At 52.2% G+C, this 24,346-nt stretch overlaps 1 protein-coding gene across 1 annotated transcript in view; it reads left to right on the top strand.

Annotated features, from left to right (window-relative positions):
• KCNK3 (potassium two pore domain channel subfamily K member 3) overlaps positions 1-2,754 on the top strand; it is a 38,409-nt gene extending 35,655 nt beyond the window's left edge. Inside the window, exon 3 of the mRNA XM_029938130.1 lies at positions 24-2,754. Within this exon, the coding sequence (XP_029793990.1) occupies positions 24-412 (389 nt within the window). The 3' untranslated portion in view covers positions 413-2,754. The remainder of the gene's footprint in view (positions 1-23) is intronic.
• The last annotated feature ends 21,592 nt before the right edge of the window (positions 2,755-24,346 follow it).

The following is a 24,346-nucleotide window of genomic DNA, read 5'->3' as shown; positions in this document are numbered from 1 at the left end:
GGCGGGCGGCTGCGGCGGCGGAGGCGGCGGAGGCGGCGGGGGCGGCGGCGCGGGCGGCAGCGCGCACACCACGGACACCGCCTCGTCCACGGCGGCGGCGGGCGGCGGCGGCTTCCGCAACGTCTACGCCGAGGTGCTGCACTTCCAGTCCATGTGCTCGTGCCTCTGGTACAAGAGCCGCGAGAAGCTGCAGTACTCCATCCCCATGATCATCCCGCGGGACCTCTCCACGTCCGACACGTGCGTCGAGCAGAGCCACTCGTCGCCGGGAGGGGGCGGCCGCTACAGCGACACGCCCTCCCACCGCTGCCTGTGCAGCGGGGCGCAGCGCTCCGCCATCAGCTCGGTGTCCACGGGCCTGCACAGCCTGTCCACCTTCCGCGGCCTCATGAAGCGCAGGAGCTCCGTGTGACTGCCCTGCGGGGCCCGGAGCGTCGGGGGTTGCGGGGGACCAGGGGAGGGAGGGGCTCCTGCCGGGAGGAGCAGCAGGGGTCGTGCGGAGGCCCCATGGGACCCTCCCCACCCTCCTCCAGCCCCCACCCCCATCTCCCGACTGTGCCTGCTCGCACCAGCCGGCAGGAGCCCGGGCTCTGAGGATGTTTCAGGACATCCGTGCCCTGCAAATTCCGAGAAATGTGAAATGTGCGGGGGGAGGGGGAGGGGGGAGGGAAGGCAGAAGCTGGGAGCCTCCCATCCCTCTGGAAATCTAAGGAGCTCCGCGCGCCCTCCCCCCCTCGCTCCCCTCCCCACCGTTCTCAGAGGCCCTGCTGGTACCCAGACCACCCCCCATCCCTCACCCCCCTCCGCCATACGGAGGGAACTTCGTGTTCTGTGTAAGTTTGCATCTCTATTTATACCTCTGTCCTGCCAGGTCTCCCACCTTCCCGAGGCTCCAAAAGCCAGGGTGTCTTTGTTCAGGTCACCCCCACTCAGTCCCACTCCCCTTCCTTATCCCCAGCTGTGTCTCCCAGTCCCCCACTACCTTTTGTTTGTTGTTTTGCATGGCTTTGCAGTTACGAAGAGAGTGGAAACCCAGCAGTCCCTAAAGCTAGTCTCCAGAAGGCAGGCGGATGGAAGCAAGGACAGGCAGGCTGTAGGAGGGACAGAGGAGGGAAGGGGAGATAGTGGCCCTCTAGTCTGCAGGGCAGCCCACAGGGAGATGAGAGTTAACTGGCCTCCAGCCTCAGACAATGCCCTTAAAATCAAACAGAAAACTTCATCCTTACCATTCCCAGCCGCTGTCGACAATGACCAATCTTAAATCTGTGGAGGGAGTTTCAGCCTCCGACACCTGTCCCGACTACCCATCCATCTGATTCTCACAGTAGCCAGTTAGGTCAGCAAGGCAGGAGCTCTCTTCCTCATTTTACAGGGGACACTGGGGCCCAAACAGGTGAAGTGACTCGCCCAAGGTGGCACAGGCAACAAAAGGCAGAGGGGAATGAGAACCCGGGCTGCTGCTTCCGAGTCTCAGTGCCCTTTTCCTTCTGACTCCCCTGCCCGCTGTGACAAGCCAAGCTCCTGCCCCGAGCACGCAGGCACCATGTGAGCCAGTGCTGGGGCTCAGCCTCAACTCTACTTGGCCAGGAGGCAGGGGCTCTGAGTGGACCCCTGATGCAGGGTAGGACCCCTTAGTCTTTGGACTGCCTGCTTACAAAGAGGGAGGCAGGGCCGAGGCTCACGGAAAAGGGGGCAGGAGCCAAGGCTCTATGAGGTTGGGAATTGGGCAGAATGAGCTAGAGAACTGTTGGGCATATCCAATTGGGACATTATCCCTGGCTCTAACAGCCAGCGTTGGTGCCTGTGTCCCAAGTAGCTAAAGATAAATTCAGGCTGCAGCAAGGAATGCTCCTCTCCAGCAGGGAGTTTGGACCTGGCGCACCCACCACCAACCCTAGCTGCGACCCAGAAGTCCAGGTGCAGAGCAAGTGGATGGAGGTGATACACTAGACTCCATCGTTGGGCCCCACAGCTGGAGCTGGTACCGTGTCTCAGGACAGCATGGGGGTGAGTGGGGGGATGCCCCTCACTCACTCAGTGGGGGGAACTACCCTCCCATGCTGTTGCCATGGCCGCTTCCTAATGCTGCTGAGCAAGGCCAGCCCTGGGATTCAGGGATGCTGGGCAGGGGGGCGAGGATCCCACAACGTGGTCAGCCTCTGCCACAGCCCTGCCACGTGCCCCGGCCTTGGGGGATCCCCTGAGAGAGGGGACGTCCGGCCTGTGTGTGAGTCCCATCTCAGTGTGGAGGAGCTGGCTGCCCAGGTGCCAAGAAGAGGGCCCAGGACTCAGGGGTGACCTGTGTGTTTATGTGTGGGGGTGGCGGACAGTGCTGGCTGCCTCTGTCCTATGTGTGACCCTGCCCTCGAGGGGTCCTGTCCCGTCAGTCCCGAGGGAGCCACAACCAAAGTTGCAGGGAGATGGTGTGGAAGGAGGCCAAATGGTCTTCAGCAGAGCGTGGCCGACTGCTCGGTCTCCAAGCTGGATCTTTCCCGAGGAACTAGAAGGCCAGCGTTGCTTCCCTCCTCCTCCCTGCCCCCCTGCAGGCAGCCTTTCTGCTTCCCCAATGCCTTATGCCTGGGCACACTGCCACAGAATATGCAATACATGTGGGTGCCCCCACGCCCACACCCCCACCCCGGGCAGCCCCTGGACCCCAAAGGCTGCGGCTGCCATGCCCTCCCTCAGCCCCTCCTGCCTATCTGTCTTCACGATGAGAATGGCGCCTAATAAATGCTGTCCATGGAGACCAGGCTCAGGCTCAGCTGCCTCTGTATCGTATACCCTTGGCACTGCCACCTGGCTGATGATGCACTCAAGCCAACTAAACCCTTTGCTTCCAGGGTCTTAGGAAGAAACCCCGGGGGCAACCCTGGGGTCCCTTTTGTGTTTTTCTCCAAGATCCAGATGGTCTCCGTGTCATCCTGGAATGACCAGGAGACAAAGATAAGACTTTAGAAGAGAAATCACCTGGTCAAATCCTCCCCTCATACATGAGGACACAGAAGCCCAGAGAGGGCAAGTCATTTGCCCTAAGTCACACAGCAGCGAGTGGCAGACCCAGGATTAGAACCAGAACTGAGCATACCGAGTCCTGTTCCCCACTTCTCACATAGCCTTCACAGTCCAGCGGGACACACCACAGCTGATGGTGACACCTCCCTGTCTGCCAGAGCGGGGATTCTCTTCACCAATGGGGACTTTGGCCTCAGTGGTCTGATTGACACAAAAATGTCTTTGTCAGAAAGAGACCCATCACAAACACCTGTCTTCAGGGTATATTTCTCTCGGGGTGTGGAGGGGCAGCTTGTCCTGGGACAGGGCCCCAGATCCCAGAACAGACCCAGCACGCTCCCAGCTGGTGCCAGAGGCTTCCAGACATCACTGAGCACAGCCTACTGTAACCTTGTCCACCACAGCCCCATTTCTATCTATCTGCATGCCTCGCTGCCTACCTATCTCTCTTTCATGAGATAATACTTAACCCCTACTATAGCCAATGCATTCTAATACTGCCTATCCTAGTTCGTGTTATAAAATGCTGGTCACAACCCACTAGATTGATTCCTCTGTCCACTAATGGTTTGCTCCTTGCAGGTTGAAATGCTCCAGGGAAATAAAGGTGGCGGGGCAGGGGGGATTTGATAGGGGCATCTTCTCCAAGTCCCCCCATCTACCCACTTGGGTCACTTGAAATATACAGGGAGAGACCTATTTCTTGGGGGCTCAGAGCTCAAGGAAGGAAGTGGTGATCCCTGCGCCCTCTCCCAAGAGGCAGGACACAGCCAGTCTTCATGTGACCGTCACAGCTGCCAGCGGGCTCCTGGGACCCACTCCTCACTGGCCCACGGTTCTGAGGGTGGCCCGGCAGAACTGGACCCTAGCTCCTGTTGGCTCACCCATACCTGAGACTACCTCATCAAAACCCAGGGCTTTCTGCCCACGGCCCAACTGTCTCTGTCTTTCTAAATGCCACAACAGAAATGATGTCATTTCTGAGGTCAGCAGTGACCCCTCCAAGGTTGCTTTGACTTTCTTAAGTAGTTCTTGCAGGACACAAACTTGCTGACACCTTTTCTCCTATCTTCCTCGTCTGGGGCAGAATAATCAGAATTCGAAGGGCTCCCCAAGGGGCTGCATTCACCCCAGTCTTTCAAGGGGTGATCAGAATGATGGTGATGAGCTGTACTTCCACCCCTGCCCCCCCCCCAAGGGCCCAGCATCGTCTGGGGAACTAGCGTGGGCTCCCTATCGCCACAGGATGCTGTCCCCACCCTCCTCACTTCCACGCAGCATCTGAGGCATCCTGCACTAAAAAATATATGCACAGCAAAACAAAAATAGAAAACCAGCACCGCAGAGTGGATGTGGGGTATAAATATACCAAGATCTCCGCTGATGCGGTTACTCCGAGTAAGCTTCAGAGAGAGACAGAATCTTCCTGGGAGCCCAGAGACAAAGAGGCATGCAATGACAACGCTTCTCCAAATGTGTCCTGTGGCGTGCCTCATGGGAAAACGGTTCCATGGGCAAATGGATCTGAGGAAACGCTGCACACATTACTCACTCGTGGAGCTTCCTGAACCGTCGAGGCCTAGTAAAGGTTAGGAAAAGCCCTGCAGCAAACACAGCTGTCTACCTGCGCTTACCCCAGCGCGGCCCACACTCGTTCGCAGCACCAGACTCTCTGCGTGACGTCTCCGCACCCCCTGTGTTCCACAGAGCATGTCTGGGGACGTGCGGACCTAGTGAAATCTCTGCTTCCTAAAGCGAGGCTGGTCCTTCCTCCTCAATAAATCCTAAGAGGAGTTTAACTTATAAGCCCTTCTAGAACAGAAAACCATGACGTTTGCCAAATACATATGTTATTCCCAATCATGGGTGCGCTCAAAACCAAGGCTCCGAGCAGCTCACCTGTCAAGACAGAGCAGTGGATCATGGGCAGAGCAGGGACCCCAGCCCAGGCCCAAGGGCCCCCGAGCGTGTGCTCTCACTCTCTCACTGTGCCCTTTCCCCAGGGTGGTCCATAGTTTCGGTGAAGGTCCGGCGGAAGTCACACAGCTGTTCAGGACAGGTTTCTAAATCAGAACCTTGGTGAGAGGGGATACTATAAACCTAAAAATGTCACCCTCCAAAGACAGCAGATTCCAATGGAGCTGAGAAGTCCTGTCCTACCTGACATCCTCCCAATTCCCACTAAAGACCATTTAGCTCTTTCTACAGACTCAGCATTGCCCAGTCTGCCAAGCCCACCAGTATCTCCACAACCTATCTTGGAAGCCAGGGCCAAGGGAGCACTTCTGTAAGACAGACATACTGCCGGAGGAAAGACAAGTGCCCATGTTGGCCATGCCAGCCTCCCCAGCCAGGGCACACCTGTCGTCTCCACTGAGAAGCATAAAGCAGGGGCCCCATCTCACTCCCAGAGCTGGGTTCAGGTTTGAGGGCTGAAAGACTTCATTTCCCAAGGGACCCCCCCCTCCAAACAAACAGTGGGCAATGGACACAGTCCCCTCCTTTTGCCCAGGGGGCAGTGATGTGGAAACAACAGCCTTAGGCACTGCCACCACCTTTGTGGAAGATTGCAAAGAAATGCACACGCACACACACACACACACACCAGATACACTCCCCTAGATCTCTGGCCCAGCTCCTTGTTTTCAGAGGATGAGATTTTGGCTCACAGAGAGGAAGTGAGATGCTCAAGGTCGCAAAGCAAGATAATGACGTCGCAGGGATTAGTATCCAAATGGGCTCACTTTCCTGTCCCCTCCTCATGCACACAGAATAAGGGCCCAGATGAAAGCTGCTAATCTCTGAGGTTGAGTCATTCTGATGCTGGAAATTTCCCACATGTACATCTGGACAAACACCAGGACACCCCCACCCTTCGTCTCCCAGCTGCAGGGGAGGACTTTGTGTGTGGTGCCCACCCCTTAGGCCAGGGGCTGTGATGGACCTGACCTCAGTGATCTCCTCTGGCCATGAACTCCCAAGAATTCACATTATGGTATTTTCCACTTACAAAGCTCTCCCACTTCGTTCTTTCATCTGATCATTGGGAAACTCTGTGATTTAGGTGAGGATTAACATCCTCATTTTACAGATGTCAGAACTAAAGCTCAGGGAGACCCAAGGTCTCAAAAGCGGGGCTGTTTCACGTTGACCTCTGTATCTGAGAGCCAAGCTGACCACTGGGGCATTTCCTTGGCAGCAGGTGTGGGGCAGGGCTGCTGCTCAGCCCCAGGTGAGTGTCCCATGCACTTGCCACGCTGTTCCGTGGGGCAGGGAGCCCCCAGGTGGACATGGTTCACAGAACCCATTCGCCCAAGGAGACCAGGGGTCATGAACACTTTACCCACTTCACCTTGGGTCCTGGGCAGACGCTGCCCAGAGCCCTAGACTTTGGACCAAGGAAAGCAGAAAGTCCAGCCAACAACCCTGGCCCTCCAGATGAAAGGGCCAAAGGTTCCTGGGGAAAAGGCCATGTCTTCAACCCTGACCAAATCCCCAAAACAACACTCTACCACAGTCCTGTATCCCCTAAAGAGGGAGCATGTAAGCAGGTCATCTCCAGCTATAGAATATTCTGGTCTGACAACCGGATCAGAGTGGCAGGAAAAAGGCCCACATCCCTGAGCCTGCTTTGGAGTTATCCTTCTGGTGAGCCTGGGTCCACCTGGGGAGACCACAAGTGCTGCTGGGGCAGGGAGCCTGACCTGGGCTTTGCTGTGTTCTGTCCTCACCTCCGAAGCAAAAACTCTCTGTCTGACTCATCTGGAGTGGATAAAGCTCTGAGGACACTTTTGGCTACTGAGGGCATGGTACAGCTGGGGTCCTTGCCGGCTTCTCTCCAAAGGTAAAAGGAGACCCCAGAGAATTAAGGGTCCACTCATCCTAGAGGATCTACCATGTGCAACAGACTTTCCAGATCTTACAACCACCCTGTGAGGCAGGTACTGTTACCCTCAGTTTGGTAGATGAGAAAGGTGAGACTCCGAGAGGTTAAGTGACTCACCCAAATCACACAGCTAGTAGGCGGCAAAGCCTCTCCAGGACTCTGTGACTCTTAAGCTCAGGCCCTTTCCGCTGCACCTCTGTGCCGGCAAGACATCTAATCCAACTTCCCTACCAAAGCAAGAACTGCCTCAATGGCTTCCCAGCAGGTCATACAGCCTCCACTTACCAGACCGTCACCCTCGGAGGTAGACCCTTAGTTCGCTGAGCTGCAGCTCTAATGACCATAAACGTCTTCCTTCTAGTGAGATAAGAACTGCTTCTGGGTCTGGCTGTGCCCTCCAGAAGCACATGAGGTAATTCTGTCTGCTGTGGGCATCTCTCTAGGATTCAAGATGGCTCCCCATGCGGAAAGGTGTCCCCCAGTCTTCTCTCGGTTAAAGGCCTCATGCTTTCAGCCACACTTCCCACGACAGTGTGACTAGACACCCCCACCTGCCCATCCAACCGCCCTCCCTGTAAGAGCTTCCAATTACTTCTTCCCCTGGGACTTGACACACCGTGGGTGGCCCGGCCAGCGCAGAGACACGGGGATGACTCTCTTTCTTGCTCTGGATGCTCCTCTCTTATTAAAGCAGCCTAAGAGCCCGTCTGACTTACAGGCTCACACAGAACTCGCAGCCCACCAAACCTACCCAGGAGCTTGTCACATGAGCCACTGTGGCAGATTCTACTGGTTACCTAATCCAAAACCATCCCTGCACCCTTCCGCCTTGATGGCAGAGGACTGACACTCCTCAGGTGCTCACTCTTTCCCAACCTCATTTCTAGAGACTAAATCATGGTGACCTCCAGCATCTTTCCAAAGATCGGATCAGTTACTCGTGTGTTCGGTTCTGGAGAAGGGGCTCTTCAGGGGAGTCCGCTGGGGTAGAAAGGCTTTCCTCCTCCTAAAAGAAATCTCGGTGGTGGAAATGCCGCTCTACTTTGACTGGACCTCGCCAGGTCTGTGTGTGATGCCTGGAACAGTGGCAGGTGTCTTGTGACCCTGAGAGAAGACATTGTGGACACAGGAGGGCAGAAGGAGGAGATGGAGAGCTTACTTGTGGCTGTGACGCTGAGCAGTCCTTGGAACCGCTGACATCAGTAACTCGTGTCACAGAAGGTGGGAAATGATGCTGTGGGAATAGGGTTTTCCCCTTACTGGCAGCTGAAAGCCCCGTGGCCCCCAGGCTCCTGCAACGGGATTATTGCACATGTGAACCTGGTAGATCACAAGGAAGAAATGGCTTTGTCTTCCCTCCTTTCATGGCCCTTAACAACACTAGGTTGAGGCCCCCATTCCCATCTCTTTTTTTTAAATATTTATTTATTTTTGAGAGACAGAAACAGATCATTAGCAGGGGAGGGGCAGAGAGAGAGGGACACACAGAATCGGGAGCAGGCTCCAGGCTCTGAGCTAGCTGTCAGCATAGAGCCCGACATGGGGCTCGAACGCACGAACTGTGAGATCATCACCTGAGCGGAAGTTGGACGCTTAACCGACTGAGCCACCCAGGTGCCCCTCCCATTCCCGTCTCTTAAATAACAGCTAGGGCCAATCCTCAAGCTTTGTGGTCATTCTTGGGTATAAGGAAGCCCAGTCCAGCCTAGCTCAGTTAAAAACTTTAATCTCAAATCCATTTCAATGCTAACATTCTCCTGACTCCAGAGGGACTTCAAAAGGGGAGGAGGCGTATTCTTCTCCCCCACTGCCACCCTCTATTTCTGGCTATGCCACAGTCTGGCTGCCAAAGATGGCCGAATGACAAGGGAAGCCTGCCCTGTGACCCGGCGCTAAGTGCTGGCTCTCCAGAGCCCTGTGTGGCATTTTCAGAAGCCATAGAGGAGCCTCTTCACTGTTGTGTCCCACAGAGGGACACCCCAATGTCCCCACAGCTCTAGCCCTTGTGGGGGGGGGGTCCCCTCACAGCAACCTCTGGCCCCACAATCAGCGCTCCTGGGTGGAATGCCGTAAAAATCCCAAGGTGACCCCACCACGTTGCAGTGTCTATGTGACCCACAGGGATGTTCACACATCCTAACCATGCCAGATAGTGAGACAGCCCCCCAGTGAGCCCTGCCACCTCCCCCCAGAATTCTCTCCCTTGTTCAAACAGGCAGGGGACAGAGCAGCAAGTTCACTTCGGAAGTAGACACCCAACATGGGAAGAAGATGCCATCTCCCCCCCACCCCCGCTCCGTGGTGTAATTTGTATAAGTGATTTCTCCCGGACTCCACGGCTGTGATTGACCGGGTTGGGGGCGGGGGACCACGGCATTCTTCCCCCAGACTGGCAACTCCCAGCCAAAGTGATCCTCCCTCCTCTCTCTGCTCTCCTGCTTATTGATCCAAGCCAGGGAGGACTGAGGACACCTCTTTGTCCTTGCCTGAGTGTTCTGGTAGCAAATTCCAGGTAAGAGGAAAATCGGTGCCTGTTACATCGCAAGCCAGGCCTCTCCAGCACAAAGCTGGGCGGTTGCTCTTTTTAATGTCTGTGCACAGTCTCACCAATTTAGCACTGCCAGATCTTATCTGGTTTGTCCCAGGCTTTTGATGGCGTTGCAGGTGTTGACGCCGGGTTCTGCTATTAAATCTATACCCACTCTCTCCTGGCCCCACGTCACCCACAGATTTGATAATCCAGCCTTCGGTGCCATTAATGAAACCTTTGATGAAAGTATCAAAGAGGACCGGACAAAACAGAGGCCCTTAATTCACGGTGACATTTATTCCTGTATGTTCCTGGTGAGCTGTTATTGGCTCCGTCTTCTCACCCCTTCCTTTTATCTATGCTCTAAAATTGTGTGTTTAATCAAAGCTCACAGGTGGCTGGGCTCCAGTCCCTTAGCTCAGTTTCTGGGTTCCTGGATGTCATTGGCCTGGGCTGGGGATTTGAATTTGCTGCAAACAGCAAGCACTTCCCCGCCTAGCTCAGCTTTAGCCCCCTTCCCCCGTCACCTCTCTTGGGCTTTCCTCTGCTCCACACCTGAGCCCCAGCTCCCGAGCTGAGTGAGGCCCTTCCCACCTGCTTCCCAGCTCAGCCTCAGCCCCTCTCTTAGGCAACTGGTCTGTCCCTGAGGGGAGGGCAGTCACTAGAGCAATCAGGTGGCCCTAAGAGTTGAGATCTGCCATGGGAAACCGCCAGACATCCTAGGCCCTTAGGTCAGTTGGGGCCGAGGTGGGTGAAACAAAGAATATTTATTAAGCAGGTGTCAGGAGCTGGGCTAGGTGTTAGCAGAGCCTCATCACAACCCAGGGGAAGTAGGCACAATTGTCTCCGTTGCCTGGGTGAGGTGAGGAGGCCGGGGCGGTTGCATCGCTTGCCTAAGGTCACCCAACCAACCCACCACTAAGTGGCAGAACGAGGGTCTGATCCTGAGTGGCTCCACCTGCCACGCCTGGCCACCACTGCCCGTGGCTAGTTGTACCACTTCATCTCTTCCCCTTCCAGGTTCCCCTCCCAGGTGACTGGGGACCCAGGTGCCACCTCAGGAGCCTCTGGAAGGCAGGGTAAGCCTGAGCACAGCGCTTCCCCACCCACCGGGAGGGAGCATCCGGCTGTGGGGGTGACATTGGGCTGGGGGGGTGACATCGGGCTGCAGGGAAACCACTCCATTGTTCCCAAGACGTGAGTGATTTGGGATTAATCTCCCAGATTTGGCACCACACACGCAATACTGAGTCTGCTGCCACCCCACCCCCTCCAGCCCGCACAGTGAACAGATGGGCAGACCCCTCCCTGGGGTCTAAGTAGGGCGCTGCGGAGGCTGCTGGGAGCAGGGAGGGAGGCCAGTCAGCTGGGGAGAGAGCGCGGGGACAGACCCAGCTCCAGCCCACCTGGTCCACCTGTCCCCAGTGGAAGCAGAGGGTCAGCTCTCTGCTGCGGTAGTGGCTGGGGCTGCCACGTGATGCAGAGACTCCTGTCCCTGGTAGTCCCCGAACAGAGCCTAGGCGAGCAGTGTCAGGGGGCCTCTTGAATTCCAAAGTCCTTAGCCTGAGCCCCTGGAGCTTCTGAGCAACAGGACGTTCCCCCTCGGGGCTCCAGAGTGAGGCTCAGGCAGCAAGGTCCCCAGATCATCCGGGTCCTGAGCACAGCGGTGTAGGGTGGGCCACCGAGTGCTCCAACAATGCAGAAACATAAAGACAGCCAACTATCAGTGTTGATGGGACCTTAGGAACTACGCATCCTCTTTATGTGGCAGAAGCCAACAGCGAAACTCAGACAGGAGAGGGGACGGGCAGCAGTGAGTGGGTGACAGAGCCAGGGCCTGCAGGCTCCCTGGTCAGTGTTCTTTCCACATCAACACACTCCAAATGTGTAACAGCCAAATGCCGAAACAACCCACATCCACCTGCAGGTAACTGGGCCAACCGACCGCTGACACCCATGCCGAGCACAACTCACTACTCAGAAAAGCAGAGCTTGACCCGCGCTACATGCAGCCTGGATGGGCCACAAATCATCAGACAGAAAGTACACACTGTACGATTCCATTCACAGGAAGCCCTGGAAAGTGCAAACCAATCCGGAGGGACAGAGAACAGATCAACGGTTACAAGAGAGGGTAGCACCAGGAGGGGCGTTAAAAGGGGGCTCCAGGGAAGGCTTGGGGAGATGGGTATGTTCACTGTCTTCACGCTGCTGTGGTTTCACAGGTACACACGTGTGTTGAAAACAACTTAATTCTACAGTTTAAATACATGCGCTTATTACATGTCCACATTATCTCAGAAAAGATGTTTATTTAAAAAAGCAAGCTGCTGAGGCATTGAACACGGTGCACTCGGGGTTAAGCACCCCCACCCACACCTCTTTGCACCCTGGTGGCCAGGCTGGGACATAAGTTCTCCCCACACCTTCTCACCAGAAGATCAGTAAGAAGGCTGCCGATGCTTCCGGTCAACTTCTACCCACCCCAAACCAGAAGGGCTCTAAGCACGTGGTCATGAGTGTTCCGTCAAGCCCAACCCACCTCATGGTATATAGCTATAGCAAGCAACCATGAGGCCTCAGGGAGTGTTGCAACATCTAGAAACATCTAGAAAGGTCCACAGGGTAACTTGCAACTTTGTGCCTCTAGTGAAAAGAGGTCTTCCAGGCCCTGGTAGCCTAGGGAGTAAATGGAAAGTCCCCTGAATCCACAAAACAGCATTTCTTTGGCTGCTTCTTAGCCTTTGAAAATCACTCTCTTGGCTCCTTCCAGGAGTCCGGAGAGGGTTTCATGCCCCCAAGCCCCTGTGGAGCGGTCACTGTTTACCTCATTAGCTCCCTGGCCAGCCCCTTCCCCCGCGTGACAAAGCATCATGGGGCCCGTTGTCCTGCCACCTGCCACGTGGCATGAGCTGCTCAAGGTGGGGACCAGGGCAGGGGTGGGGGGGAGGCTCTGTTTCTACACCAGTGGGAACAGAGGCAGGCCACCCTGCTGCTCAGCCCACAGGGTCCCCAATAAGGACAGCCCCCATCCCCCCCACACACACTTGGAGCCACACCTTGTTCCAGAAGCAATTTCAGAGCATGCTGTCGGACGCTCTGACATTTCTAGGCCTAGTGACCATTCCTTCAGATTTTTACTCCCAGGTTATGACTCAGCCCCCGCTCCTGAGTCCATGAGGCCTGGGCTGGACGCCTGAGAACCATAATGCTACCCCCTCCTCGGTACTTATAGGCCAGCTGCCTCCTTCCAGATGAAGATGGCCAACAAATGCCTCAGATCCTCATGCAAAATGACCTCTCGGGCTCCTCAATGCAGCCAAGCAGCCCGCACTCCTGGCTGAATCCCACTTTGGCCCCCATGGGGACCCCCATGCATTGTTCCACTGCTAAGCCCCAAGCCCTGGGGACAGACCTGGACAAGGCCCATTCCCAGCCACTCACTAGAAGTGTGATCACATGGCGAAACACACTTTGCAGAAAGAGCTGAAGGTCAAGGTCAAGGTGTGCAGACTGAGTGTAGTCTGAGACAGCAGGTACTCCAAGGCTGGGGAGGGGGTGGATGGGGGTGGAGCTGGCCCTTACCAAGCCTCGAAGGAATGCTGAAATGTAGAAGTGACAACAGCGCTTCAGAGACAGGAGCTGGAGCTGGGCTCAGGCCAGGGGATGCTCTCAGAAGGATCTGGAACAATGGGAAGCCTGCCTTGGGAAGGGAAGGAATGGGAGTGGGGCTGAGAAGAGCAGCTCTGTATCCATCTCCTTCATGGCTATGTCCCTAGAGCCTCATAGGCATCAAAAGATGGTGTGCAAGTGTGAGAGGGCAGGAAGCAAGAAGGACAGGAGGGGGAGGAGAATGGAAGAGAGACCGTGGAGGCATCCACCAAGCCAGGAGTGGGTGTGTTAGCCCACAGGCAATGGGGAGCCAGGGAGGTTTCAGAACGGGGCAACAATGTGTATGATGTAGTTTCCAGAAAATAAAGCGTGGCAGCAAAGTGCAGCTCCCCAGAAGGGGGGTTCCCTCCCTGCACAGCCTAGACAGAGGAGTGGCAGGGAGCACAGAGCGGTCCGAGAGCTGAGGGCCTGGGATGCCCAGCTGATGTCTCTAGAGCCAAGAAAAGCAACCCCCTCTGCCTGCCAGGGAGGCCAACGAGGGACCGCAGTGGAGTCCGGAAGGAAGAAGATTTTGACACCCTGTGATGGAACCTCGCTGGCTCTCCCTGCCCTCACGTTTCACGGGACCTTCCAGCCCACAAATCAGACCCCTGGCAGCCCGAGCAGCCATGCCTCAGGGGCAGGGAGGAGGAGCAGAGGCTGCAGGAGTGCGCTGAGGACAGGAGGGGCAGGTGTCCCAAGTCCGCCTGGCTCCTCACCCACCAACAGCCGAAGAAACTCAGGAAAGCCAAATTCCCCTGGACACCACCTCCCTTGGGGCCAGCTCTGGGCTCAGGGTGGGGGTTGGGGGGGCCATCCAATGGGTTTCCAGGATGCCCGGGGCCAGCTTTCTGCCTGGACCAAACTGCTGTCATACTATTCCCACTTCGAGCATCAACAATGGACCAGCAGCTGCTGTCACTATATCCTGCTCGAGGTGTTAAGATGGACCTTGTCATCCATTATCCCCCACCTTCCCCTTTACGGTGAACCCATTTATCTGCCCCCCACCCCCCAAACCTATGACACGGTCAAAGCCATGGCCACCCTCCAGATGAGGGCTCCACCCTTCAGCTAGGCCAGTGGACTTGTCCAAAATCCCACAGCCAAAGCACCTAAGAAGAGGAAGCATTCACTCCCAAGCCCAGAAACAATGAGGACTGGATGGACCTTTATGAGGAAAGGTAAGGACAATTCAAGGTAGGACCAACCTACCTTGACTCAGTTGGTTAAGCGTCCAACTTTAGCTCAGGTCATGCTCTCACCGTCTGTGAGTTCGAGCCCCACATCGGGCTCTGTGCTGACAGCTCAGAGCCTGGAGCCTGCTTCGGATTCTGTGTCTCCTCTCTCTGCCCCTCCCCTGCTCATGCTCTATCTCTCTCTAAAAAAAAAGACCAACCTGTCCCAACCCTGTGGGTCTGCCATGACTGAAAAGCCCAACAGGGAGCATCTGATTCTGCCCCTCCGTTTGTGAATCAGGAGACCCGAGGTAGTAAGCTGAAATAGTGTGTCCAAAGCCATACAAGGGAAGAAGCAGAGCCAGGTTGAGCCGAACGACCTCTCTGGTTTTAACAGTCGTGGAGAGGAGCACCTGGATGGCTCAGTCAGTTAAGCACCCGACCTCAGTGCAGGTTATGATCTTGCAGTTTGTGGGGTCAAGCCCTGCGTTGGGCTCTGTGCTGACAGCTCAGAGCCTGGAGCCTGCTTCAATTTCTGTGTCTCCCTCTCTCTCTGCCCCTCCCCCTCTCATGTTCCATCTCTCTCAAAAATAGTAAACATTAAGAAAAAAAATTTTTTTTTAATTATGGAGAGCCCTGTCCCCTTCCTTCCTGTCAGTCCAGGGTCAACAATCTAACCCCTGCATACCAAGGATGCACTAAGAGCTGTCGGGCGTCAGTGCAGGGCCCTGAAGAATCCACGTGGGTCTCCCCTTTCCCTGCCTCAGTTAGTTTAGTGCAGAACTAGTCATTGTACAAATTTGGCCAGAGTTGGAAGGAACCCCAAAGGCATCTCAGCCTGCCTCATTTCACTCATCAGGACACTGAGGCACTAACCAAGGAGGTGGTCATGGGAGCCTGTACCTTCAGCTGCTCTGAAATGAGAGACTAAGAGTCCAGGAGAAGGCTGGCCATGCTGGCGCGGGAGGGGGGGGACGGGGCTTGGCAAGGGGAAGGTGGGTATGGGCAGAGTTATGAGGGGCACAGGCTTAGCCCACCACATCCCCTGTTCCCATAGCACAGGCAGACACAAGCCTGTCCCCGGAGACCCATGGGCCAAGTTAAAATGACCTATCACAGGAAAGAGAACAGCTGTCACTATGGAATACCTCCCAGACTCCAGCAAGCACTCTCCCATTTTACAGATGAGGCCAAGGCTCGGGGAGGTTGAATGACTTGCCCACGGTCACAGGGTGAGAAGGAGCAGAGAGCAGACTGAAAACACAGTGTCTCCCCTACCCCTCGTTCCCCTCAGCCCGGCTCCTGGGGCTCTTCGCTTAGGGATGGAATGGCCCCCTTCGTCTGCTCAACCAGCATCCCTGAGATTGGGCCTCGCGGCCCTTCAGCTGGCCCTCCCCAGCCCCTGCTCCCGGGACCACTCCACGCTGTCCCCCAGCTCCTGCCCCAGGGCCCCTAGCACAAGATTCCTGTCATGAGACAGTGCTATGGCACCCAGGACCAACGCACCAGACCCACCCCTTGAGAATCTCCAGGTAACCCACCTGAGAATCTACCTTCTACCAGGAACATTCTAGAAACACTGTTTTGAAGAAACAAAGTGAAAAAAGGGCTAAGACCTGCTGCTCTTTGGGGCCCTCTCTGTTGAAGGAAGGAAAACCAGTTTCCACTGTATCCTCTGAGGGCTAACGCAAGCAGGGATGCCCCTGTGCCCCTTCAGGGGAACTGAAAAGGAGCCCCTTCCTGCAGGGACAACCTCATGGAGTAAGCAAAGAGCCCCTTTGTGAGGCAAAAAGGATGTCACTTCCTCAGGCACACAGCACATGGGACGCTCGCTGGGCCAGGGAGCCAGGAATGCCGACGCCTCTCCTGAAGGGTCCCTTTTTCAGTCAGGAGAAGACCGACTTCTCTGGACGCATTTTCTGCTGCCCCCTCCCTGCTAAAGCCAATCTCTGCTGCAAAGAAAAGGTCTTTTCCCCCCCAGAGCCGATAAAAGTTACACGTTAACAGCCCTACTGAGTCTCGGCAGTTTCCAATGCTGGCTTTGGCCAAAAACTTCTTAAAAAGGCCATCCTCCCTTCTTATTCCATAGCGTTTACATTTTATAACATTTAAACAGAACTGCTTTTAAGCAGAGATATGCAGTACTTTCCTCTCATGTCCCCATAAAAAGTAAAATCTGGGAAACCTCGACATCGGAGGGCTAGGGAATGCCTTCTGGGCCCAACAACGGTTAGCAACTTCTGCAAAGTAGTTGGGAAAGACTGCTGCCTCCGTCCTCTGAGGAGCCTCTTCTGGGCTCGGGGCTGGGGCTGGGAAGCGGCCTCTCCACGCTTTATCCACAGGGCAGCTGCCCGGACGGACCCTTCTGATGTGTCAAGGGCAGACTACTAAGAGAACTACCCACAGCACTTCCTTTGCCAGATCAACCCTATAGGGTGGCTATGCTCTTTACGCTCATTTTACAGATGAGAAAGAGAGGCTCAGAGAGGTCAACAGACCAGGCCGCCCCTGATTCCACAGCCCGTGCCCTTCAAGGCTCCCTACCCCCGCCAAGGCATCTCTGAACTGACAGGGAGCCTTAAACCCGGAGCCAGGCCTGGGGTCCCCTCACCTTCTCAAGCCAGGGCCCCCCATCACCCCTTGACTGAGGATACGGTCAGGTCGAGGCCACTTGACTGTACCCTTCACCTCACCCTTCAGCCTCTCTGTTTTGTCCTTCTGGACCTCTCTCAGTCACTCACCCTACAATGCTCAAGATGGGGCTTTGCTTTTTGACAAATTCCCTCAGGTGACTCCATTGTTTTTAAAAGCAGGGTGGGCCTCAGCGGCTGCGTCTCTTCCAGCGGCAGCGGCGGCGCGCCATCTAGTGGCTGTGCAGTGAACGTCATGTCGGCCCACCCGCAGGAGCAGAGCCTGGGATCTGGGAGGCTCTTAAGTGGCAGGTAGTCCAGCTGAGGTTCAGAGAGGGAAAGCGACCAGCCTAAGGGCACACAGCAAGTTAGAAGCCAGTCTCTCCAGGACCATAACCCAGCTCTTAGGCAGCAAGGCCGTGCTTCCCAACTCCCCTGGTATTCTGGGGAAGGCATCAGCTGACGATCCTGGTAGTTTCAAGTGTGAAGGAAGGGTCCCATCCCCAGCATGAACCATCTTCCTGGTGCTGCCTCCTTTATTCTGCTTAGCACTTTTGAACAGGTAAAGGTACATGGCATAAAATCCAAAAGGTACCAAAAGGATATGTGGTGACAAGTCAGTCTTTGACCCCAACCCCCCAGCCACGGAGGCACCAAGGGTTATCTGTTTCTACACATCAGTCCACAGACCGTCTGTATCTTTACAGGGTTGTTTTTCTTAAAGTTCCTTACACAAATGGTCGCATTTCCTCCACAGAGCACTTTACAAGGCATCTTGCAGGTCGTTGAACACTGGCCCATAGAAAGCACGCTCCCGGCGTAGAGCCACACCACATTCTGGGGGCGGGTGTGCAAAAGCGCCACCATTTACTTAACTACTTTCTTAATTAACTTTTTAAACTTTTTTAATGTTTATTTATTTTTGAGAGGGATGGAGAGACAGAGCGTGAGCAGGGGAGGGGCAGAGAGAGACACACACACACAGGATCCAAAGCAGGCTTCAGGCTCTGAGCTGTCAGCACGGGGCTTGAACTCACGAACCGCAAGATCATGACCTGAGCCGAAGTCGACGCTTAATGGACTGAGCCCCCCAGGCACCCCACTTCTTTCCTCTGGGTGCATATTTAAGTGGTTCAAATCTGCTGCTATAACACACATATGAGACAACTTTTAGAATAAATTCCTTGATGTGCCATTGCTGGGATTATCAATTAGGACTCATTTTGGTCTCATACACCAGAAAACCCAGCACAACAAGAGCTTAATCCTGAAGGCCTCTCATGTAAAACAAGCCTGGAGGCAGATGAATTCACAGGTGACCACACGGGGCAGGAGGTGGGCCTGTAGACATTTAGTAGACATCACCAAAGTGCCTTCCTCAGAGGCTCTGCCTCTATTTCCCCCATTGATGTGCAAGTGTTTCCCTACAGTCTGGGCAACATCACGCTGTCATACTTTGCTTAAAAACTCCCAATCATGGGGCGCCTGGGTGGCTCGGTCAGTTAAGCGTCCGACTTCAGCTCAGGTCAGTATCTCACAGTCCATGAGTTTGAGCCCCACATCAGGCTCTCTGTTGTCAGCAAGGGGCCTGCTTCGGATCCTCTGTTCCCCCCTCGCTCTGCCCCTGCCCCACGTATGCACAATCTTTCTCAAAAATAAACAAACTTTTTTTAATCTCCCAGGAGTGCTTAGGTGGCTCAGTCAGTTAAGCATCCAATTCTTGGGGCACCTGGGTGGCTCAGTCAGCTAAGTGTCTGACTTCAGCTCAGGTCATGATCTCACGATCCTGTGGGTTCGAGCCCCACAGCGGGTTCTGTGCTGGCAGCTTGGAGCCTGGAGCCTGTTTCAGATTCTGTGTCTCCCTCTCTCTCTCTCTGCCCCTTCCCTGCTGGTGCTCTATCTCAAAAATAAATAAACAAACAAAAATTAAAAAAAAAAAAGCATCCAATTCTTGGTTTCAGTTCCGGTCGTGTTCTCACAGCTCATGGGTTCAAGCCCTGCATGCACCTGTGTGCTGACAGCGTGGAACCTGCTTGGGATTCTGTCTCTCCACCCCCACCCCACCCTCTCTTCCCCTCTCCCACTCACTCTCTATATCTTTCTCCAAATAAATAAAAATAAACTTTATAAAAATATTTTTTAGGAAAATGTATTTATTTAAATTCAAGTTAGTTAACATGCAGTGTTGTAGTACTGGTCTCAGGAGTAGAACCAGTGATTCATCACCTATATACAACACTCAGTGCTCCTCTCTGCAAGTGCCCTCCTTAGTGCCCATCGCCCGTTTACCACCTCCCCTCCAGGAACCCTCAGTTTGTTCTCTGTATTTAAGAGTCTCTTATGGTTTCCCATTCTGTCTGTTTGTATCTTATTTTTCCTTCCCCTCCCCTATGCTCATCTGTTATGTTTCTTAAATTCCACATATGAGTGAAATTATATGCTATTTGTCTTCTCTGAGTGACTTATTTCCTTTATCATAATCCACTCTAGTTCCATCCACATTGTTGCAAATGGCAAGATTTCATTCCATTTGATGACCAAGTAGTATTCCAACATGTGTGTGTGTGCACGCACATATGCATACATACACACACACCACATTTTCTTTATCTGTACATCAGTCGATGGATATTTGAGCTTTTTCCATAATTTGGCTATTGTTGATAATGCTGTTATAAATATTAGGGTGCATTTGCTTCTTTGAATTACCATTTTTATATCCTTTGGATAAATACCTAGTAGTGCAATTGCTAGGTTGTAGGGTGGTTCTATTTTTAACTTTTGGAGGAACCTCCACACTATTTTCCAGAGTAACTGCACCAGTTTGCATTCCTACCAACAGAAGGCAAAAGTCTTCTCCTTTCTCTGCATCATCATCAACATCTGTTGTTTCTGAGTTGTTAATTTTAGCCATTCTGACCCCTCTTTCAACAAGTTCAGGACATCCATTTAATTCTGCTCTTTTCTTTATATTATTTGAATTTCTTTAGTTGACTTGCATTTCAGAACCAAATTGAAAAAAAAATACTCTAGATTCTAGAGTCTAGTAGAGTGGTGATCAAGTTTGGTATAAAAATATTTTTTAGGGGCGCCTGGGTGGCTCAGTCGGTTAAAGTGTCCGACTTTGGCTCAGGTCATGATCTCATGGTTCGTGGGTTTGAGCCCTGCGTCAGGCTCTGTGCTGACCTCTAGCTCAGAGCCTGGAGGCTATCTTCAGATCCTGTGACTCCAGCTCATGCTGTCTCTCTCTCTCTCAAAAATAAATAAAAACATTAAAAAAAATTTTTTTAATATTTTTTAAAATCTCCCAATCGGCTAGGTATTTATTATACTTTTCATTTATATTTCTCTTCTTATGAGTGAAGTTGAACATCTTCTCACAGGTCTAAGAGACACAGCCTTTTCCATGGAGTGTCTGCTTATATTCACCGTCCATTTTCCTTGTGTGTTTCTGGTCTTGTTTGTATTCAGTTTTTATTAATGTCTTAATTAGGAAACAATTTGCATCCCACAAAACTCACCTGCATGCAGTGTACAATTCAGGGGTCTTAGTCTCTTCTCAGGCTGTGTAATCATCACCACCATTGGATTTTAGAACATTTCATCTCCCTCACAAAAGGAAACTCAATGTACCCATTATTAGTCACTGCCCCCCAGCCCCAGACCTCACCATCCCCTGCTGGGCGGAAGCAACCCCTAATCTATTCTCAACATAGTTTTGCCTATGCTGGACATTCAGTTCACATACAGAGAATCATAAGGCTGACTTCTGTCACACCGCATATTGTTTTCAAGGTTCATCCACGTTGTAGCGTATGTCAGAACTTCCTTCCCTTTTATTGTTGAATGATATTCCATTGCAAGGATCCGCCTGTCTGCATTCCTCTTTCTTCTGTTGATGATGAATAGTTGGGTTGTTTCCACTTTTTTACTATTATAAATAATGCCGCTATAAAACCTTAATGTAACAGTTTTGGAGTGGATGTGCGTTTGCTTAGGGAGAGACAGAGAGAGAGAGAGAGAGAGAGAGAGAGAGAGAGAATGGCGAGAGAGAGAGATCCAGCAAGCATGGGAGAGGAGTAGAGGGAGAAAGAGAGAAAATCCCAAGTAGGTTCCATGCTCAGTGCAAGCCCTACACGGGGCTCGATCCCGCGACCCTGGGATCATGACCTAAGCCAAAATCAAGCTGATTGCTCAACCGACTGAGCCATCGAGGCACCCTAGGTAGATGTATGTTTTAATTTCTTTTTGATAAATACCCTAGGGTAGATTGCTTAGTCTTATGGTAACTATGTTTGACCTTTTAAGGAACAGCCAAACTGTTTTCCAAAACAGATGTACCATTTTCCATTCCCACCAGAAATGCATAAGGGTTCCAGTTTCTCTATGTCCTGTCCAATACTTGTTATCTCCCTTCCCTGCTCCACTCTTTTTTTTTAGAGGTGGGGAGGGGCAGAGGGAGATGGAGAGAGAATCTTAAGCAGGCCCCATGTCCAGCACAGAGCCCAGCACAGAGGTGGACATGGGGCTCAGTTCCACAACTGTGAGATCACGACCTGGGCGCTTAACCAACTGAGCCACCCAGGGGCCTCATTGTGTTTTTGATTTGGATTTCCTCAATGGCTAAGAATGGCTGAGCATGTTTTCCTGTCCTTTTTAGCCATCTACATACTGTCTTTCGAGAAATGTATATCACATTGATATTTAAGACCTCTTTATGTGCTGAGGAAATTAGCCCTTTGTGACATGAGTTGCAAATATTTTCCAGAGTCCTCTATCTTTGATTTTATTTATGCTTTTTTCCTCCATGCAAGGTTTTGTATCATACTTAGAAAGGCCTTTCCCCCTCCAACACCATTACTTTTTTAAACGGCTTTCCATGTTTACGTCTAGCAATTTTATGGTTTAATTTTTGTTCTAGTTAACCAAATCTTTTATCAAACTGGAATTCATTTTGGTGTAAGGAGAGAGGTAAGAACCCAGATTTTTTTCCCAGATATCTAACCAATTGTCCCAATACTATTTAAATAATCCCTACTGATTTGAAGTGCCAGTTTTATTACTAGATTTTTACAAATATTTGGGTGTATTTCCAGACATTCTATTCTTTACCATTGATTTATATATCTATTTGTGTTTTAGTATCATATAGATTGCATGTTTAGGATTCATAAATACAGAGAACAAACTGGTGATTGCCGCGGTGAGGAAGAGGGAGGCCAAAACAGGTAGAGAGGATTAAGGGGCCCTTGGGGGGCTCAGGTGATTAAGTGTACAACTTCTTTTTTTAATGTTTATTTATTTTTGAAGGAATGAGAGAGACAGAGCATGGGCAGGGGAGGGGCAGAGAGAGGGAGACACAGAACCCAAAGCAGGCTTCAGGCTCTGAGTTGTCAGCACAGAGCCCGATACAGGGCTTGAACTCACGAGCTGTGAGACTATGACCCAAGCCTAAGTGGAATGCCTAACCAACTGAGCCACCCAGGTGCCCCAAGGGTCTGGCTCTTGATATCGGCTCAGCTTGTGATCTCACAGTCATGGGATCAAGCCCTGAGTCAGGCTCTGCACTGAGCATGGAGCCTGCTTGGGATTTTATCTCCCTCTCTCTCTGCCCTTTCCCCATTCACACTCTCTCTCTCAAAGTAAATAAACGTTTTACAACTTCTAAAAAACTAGGTGAAGAGGATTCAGAGGTACGAATAACTTCCAGGTATAAAGTCAATAAGTCACAGAGGTGAAAAATACAGCACAGGGAACACAGTCCATAATACTGTAACCACTTTGTGCGCTGACAGGTGGTAACTACACTTACCGACGTGAGCATTTTGTGATGTGCGTGATCACCAAACAACCATAGTGGACACCCAAAACTAGTAGAATTTTATATGTCAGCTCTACTCCAATTAAAACTTAAATTTCATTTAAAAGATTGCCTATTTGTTTTTACTGTGGAAAACTTCAAACACGCAGAAAATCTTTCAGATAATGTAAGAGCCCTGCGTCTCCGAAACTTAGCTTCAACAACCATCAACCTCCTGCCATTCTTGTTTCCTGTTTAGTTTGGGTTTTTTTTTTTTCTTTTTTCCTTTTTCTAGAGTTGTCTTCATCTTCTCCAGCTGCCATAACCAAATACTATAGACCGGGGAGTTTAAACAACAGAAATCGATGGCACACAGTTCTAGAGGCTGGGAAGTCCAAATACTATAGACCAGGGAGTTTAAACAACAGAAATCGATGGCACACAGTTCTAGAGGCTGGGAAGTTCAAAGTCAAGGAGCTGGCCAGTTTGTTTCTTGTGAAGAGCCTTCTCCCTGGTTGTCAGACGGACACCTTCTCCCAGTGTTCCCGCATAGCCTCTGCTTGGTATGCGCATGCGGAGAAACGTCTTTTATGAGGCCATGAACTCATCATAAAGACCTAACCTCTAACCTGGCATTACCCTAATTATCGCCCAAAGGCCCCGTCTCCAAATACCATCGCATTGGGGACTAAGGCTTCAGCAAATGAATGGAAAGGTTGGGGGTGCATTTTAAAGCAGATCATTTCACCTGTGACTACCCCAGTCTCTGATTGCTAAGAACTCTTTCAGAAATATAATTCAGACACCTCTGTCATAAATGCAGTAGAAAGAATAATGGACCCCCAAAGATGTTCAGGACCTAATTCCCCAAACCTGTGAATAGGTTACCTCATGTGACAAAAGGGACCTTGCAGATGTGATTAAAATAAGGCTTTTGAGGGGCACCTGGCTGCCTCAGTGGGTGGAGCATGTGATTCTCGATCTTGGGGTCATGAATTCAAGCTTCACGTTGGGCCTAGAACTTACTTAAAAAAAATAAATACACAAAATGCTTTAAAAATAAGTTAAGGCTTTTGAGATGGTGGCAAGGAGGATATCCTGGATTTTTCAGGCAAGAGGGTCCAAGTGAGAGGGAGATATGATTACAGAAACAAGTCAGAGCGACGTGGGGCCAGGATCTAAGGAAAGGAGGTGAGCTCTAGGAGCTAGAAAAGATAAACAGATTCTCCCCTACAGCTGCCAGAAGGAGCACAGTTCTTGATTTTGAATTTTTTTTATGTTTTTATTTATTATTGAGACAGAGAGAAACAGAGAATGATTGGGAAATGGGCAGAGAGAGAGGGAGACATAGAATCCAAAGCAGCCTCCAGACTCTGAGTTGTCAGCACAGAGCCTGACACAGGTCTTGAACCCACAAACCACGAGATCATGACCTGAGCTGAAGTCGGATACTTAACTGACTGAGCCACCCAGGTGCCCCCACAGTTCTTGATTTTGGTCCAGTGACTAAATTTCAGACTTCTGACTTGCAGACAATAAGACAATAAATTTGTATTGTTTTAAACCACTATGTTTATGGGGCGCCTGGGTGGCTCAGTTGGTTAAGCGTCCGGCTTCGGCTCAGGTCATGATCTCACAGTTCGTGGGTTCGAGCCC

Source organism: Suricata suricatta, chromosome 4 (assembly GCF_006229205.1).
Source record: "Suricata suricatta isolate VVHF042 chromosome 4, meerkat_22Aug2017_6uvM2_HiC, whole genome shotgun sequence".
Lineage (NCBI taxonomy): Eukaryota > Metazoa > Chordata > Mammalia > Carnivora > Herpestidae > Suricata > Suricata suricatta.
The sequence above is the reverse complement of the archived record's forward strand: the minus strand, read 5'-3'. Positions and strand labels throughout refer to the sequence as shown.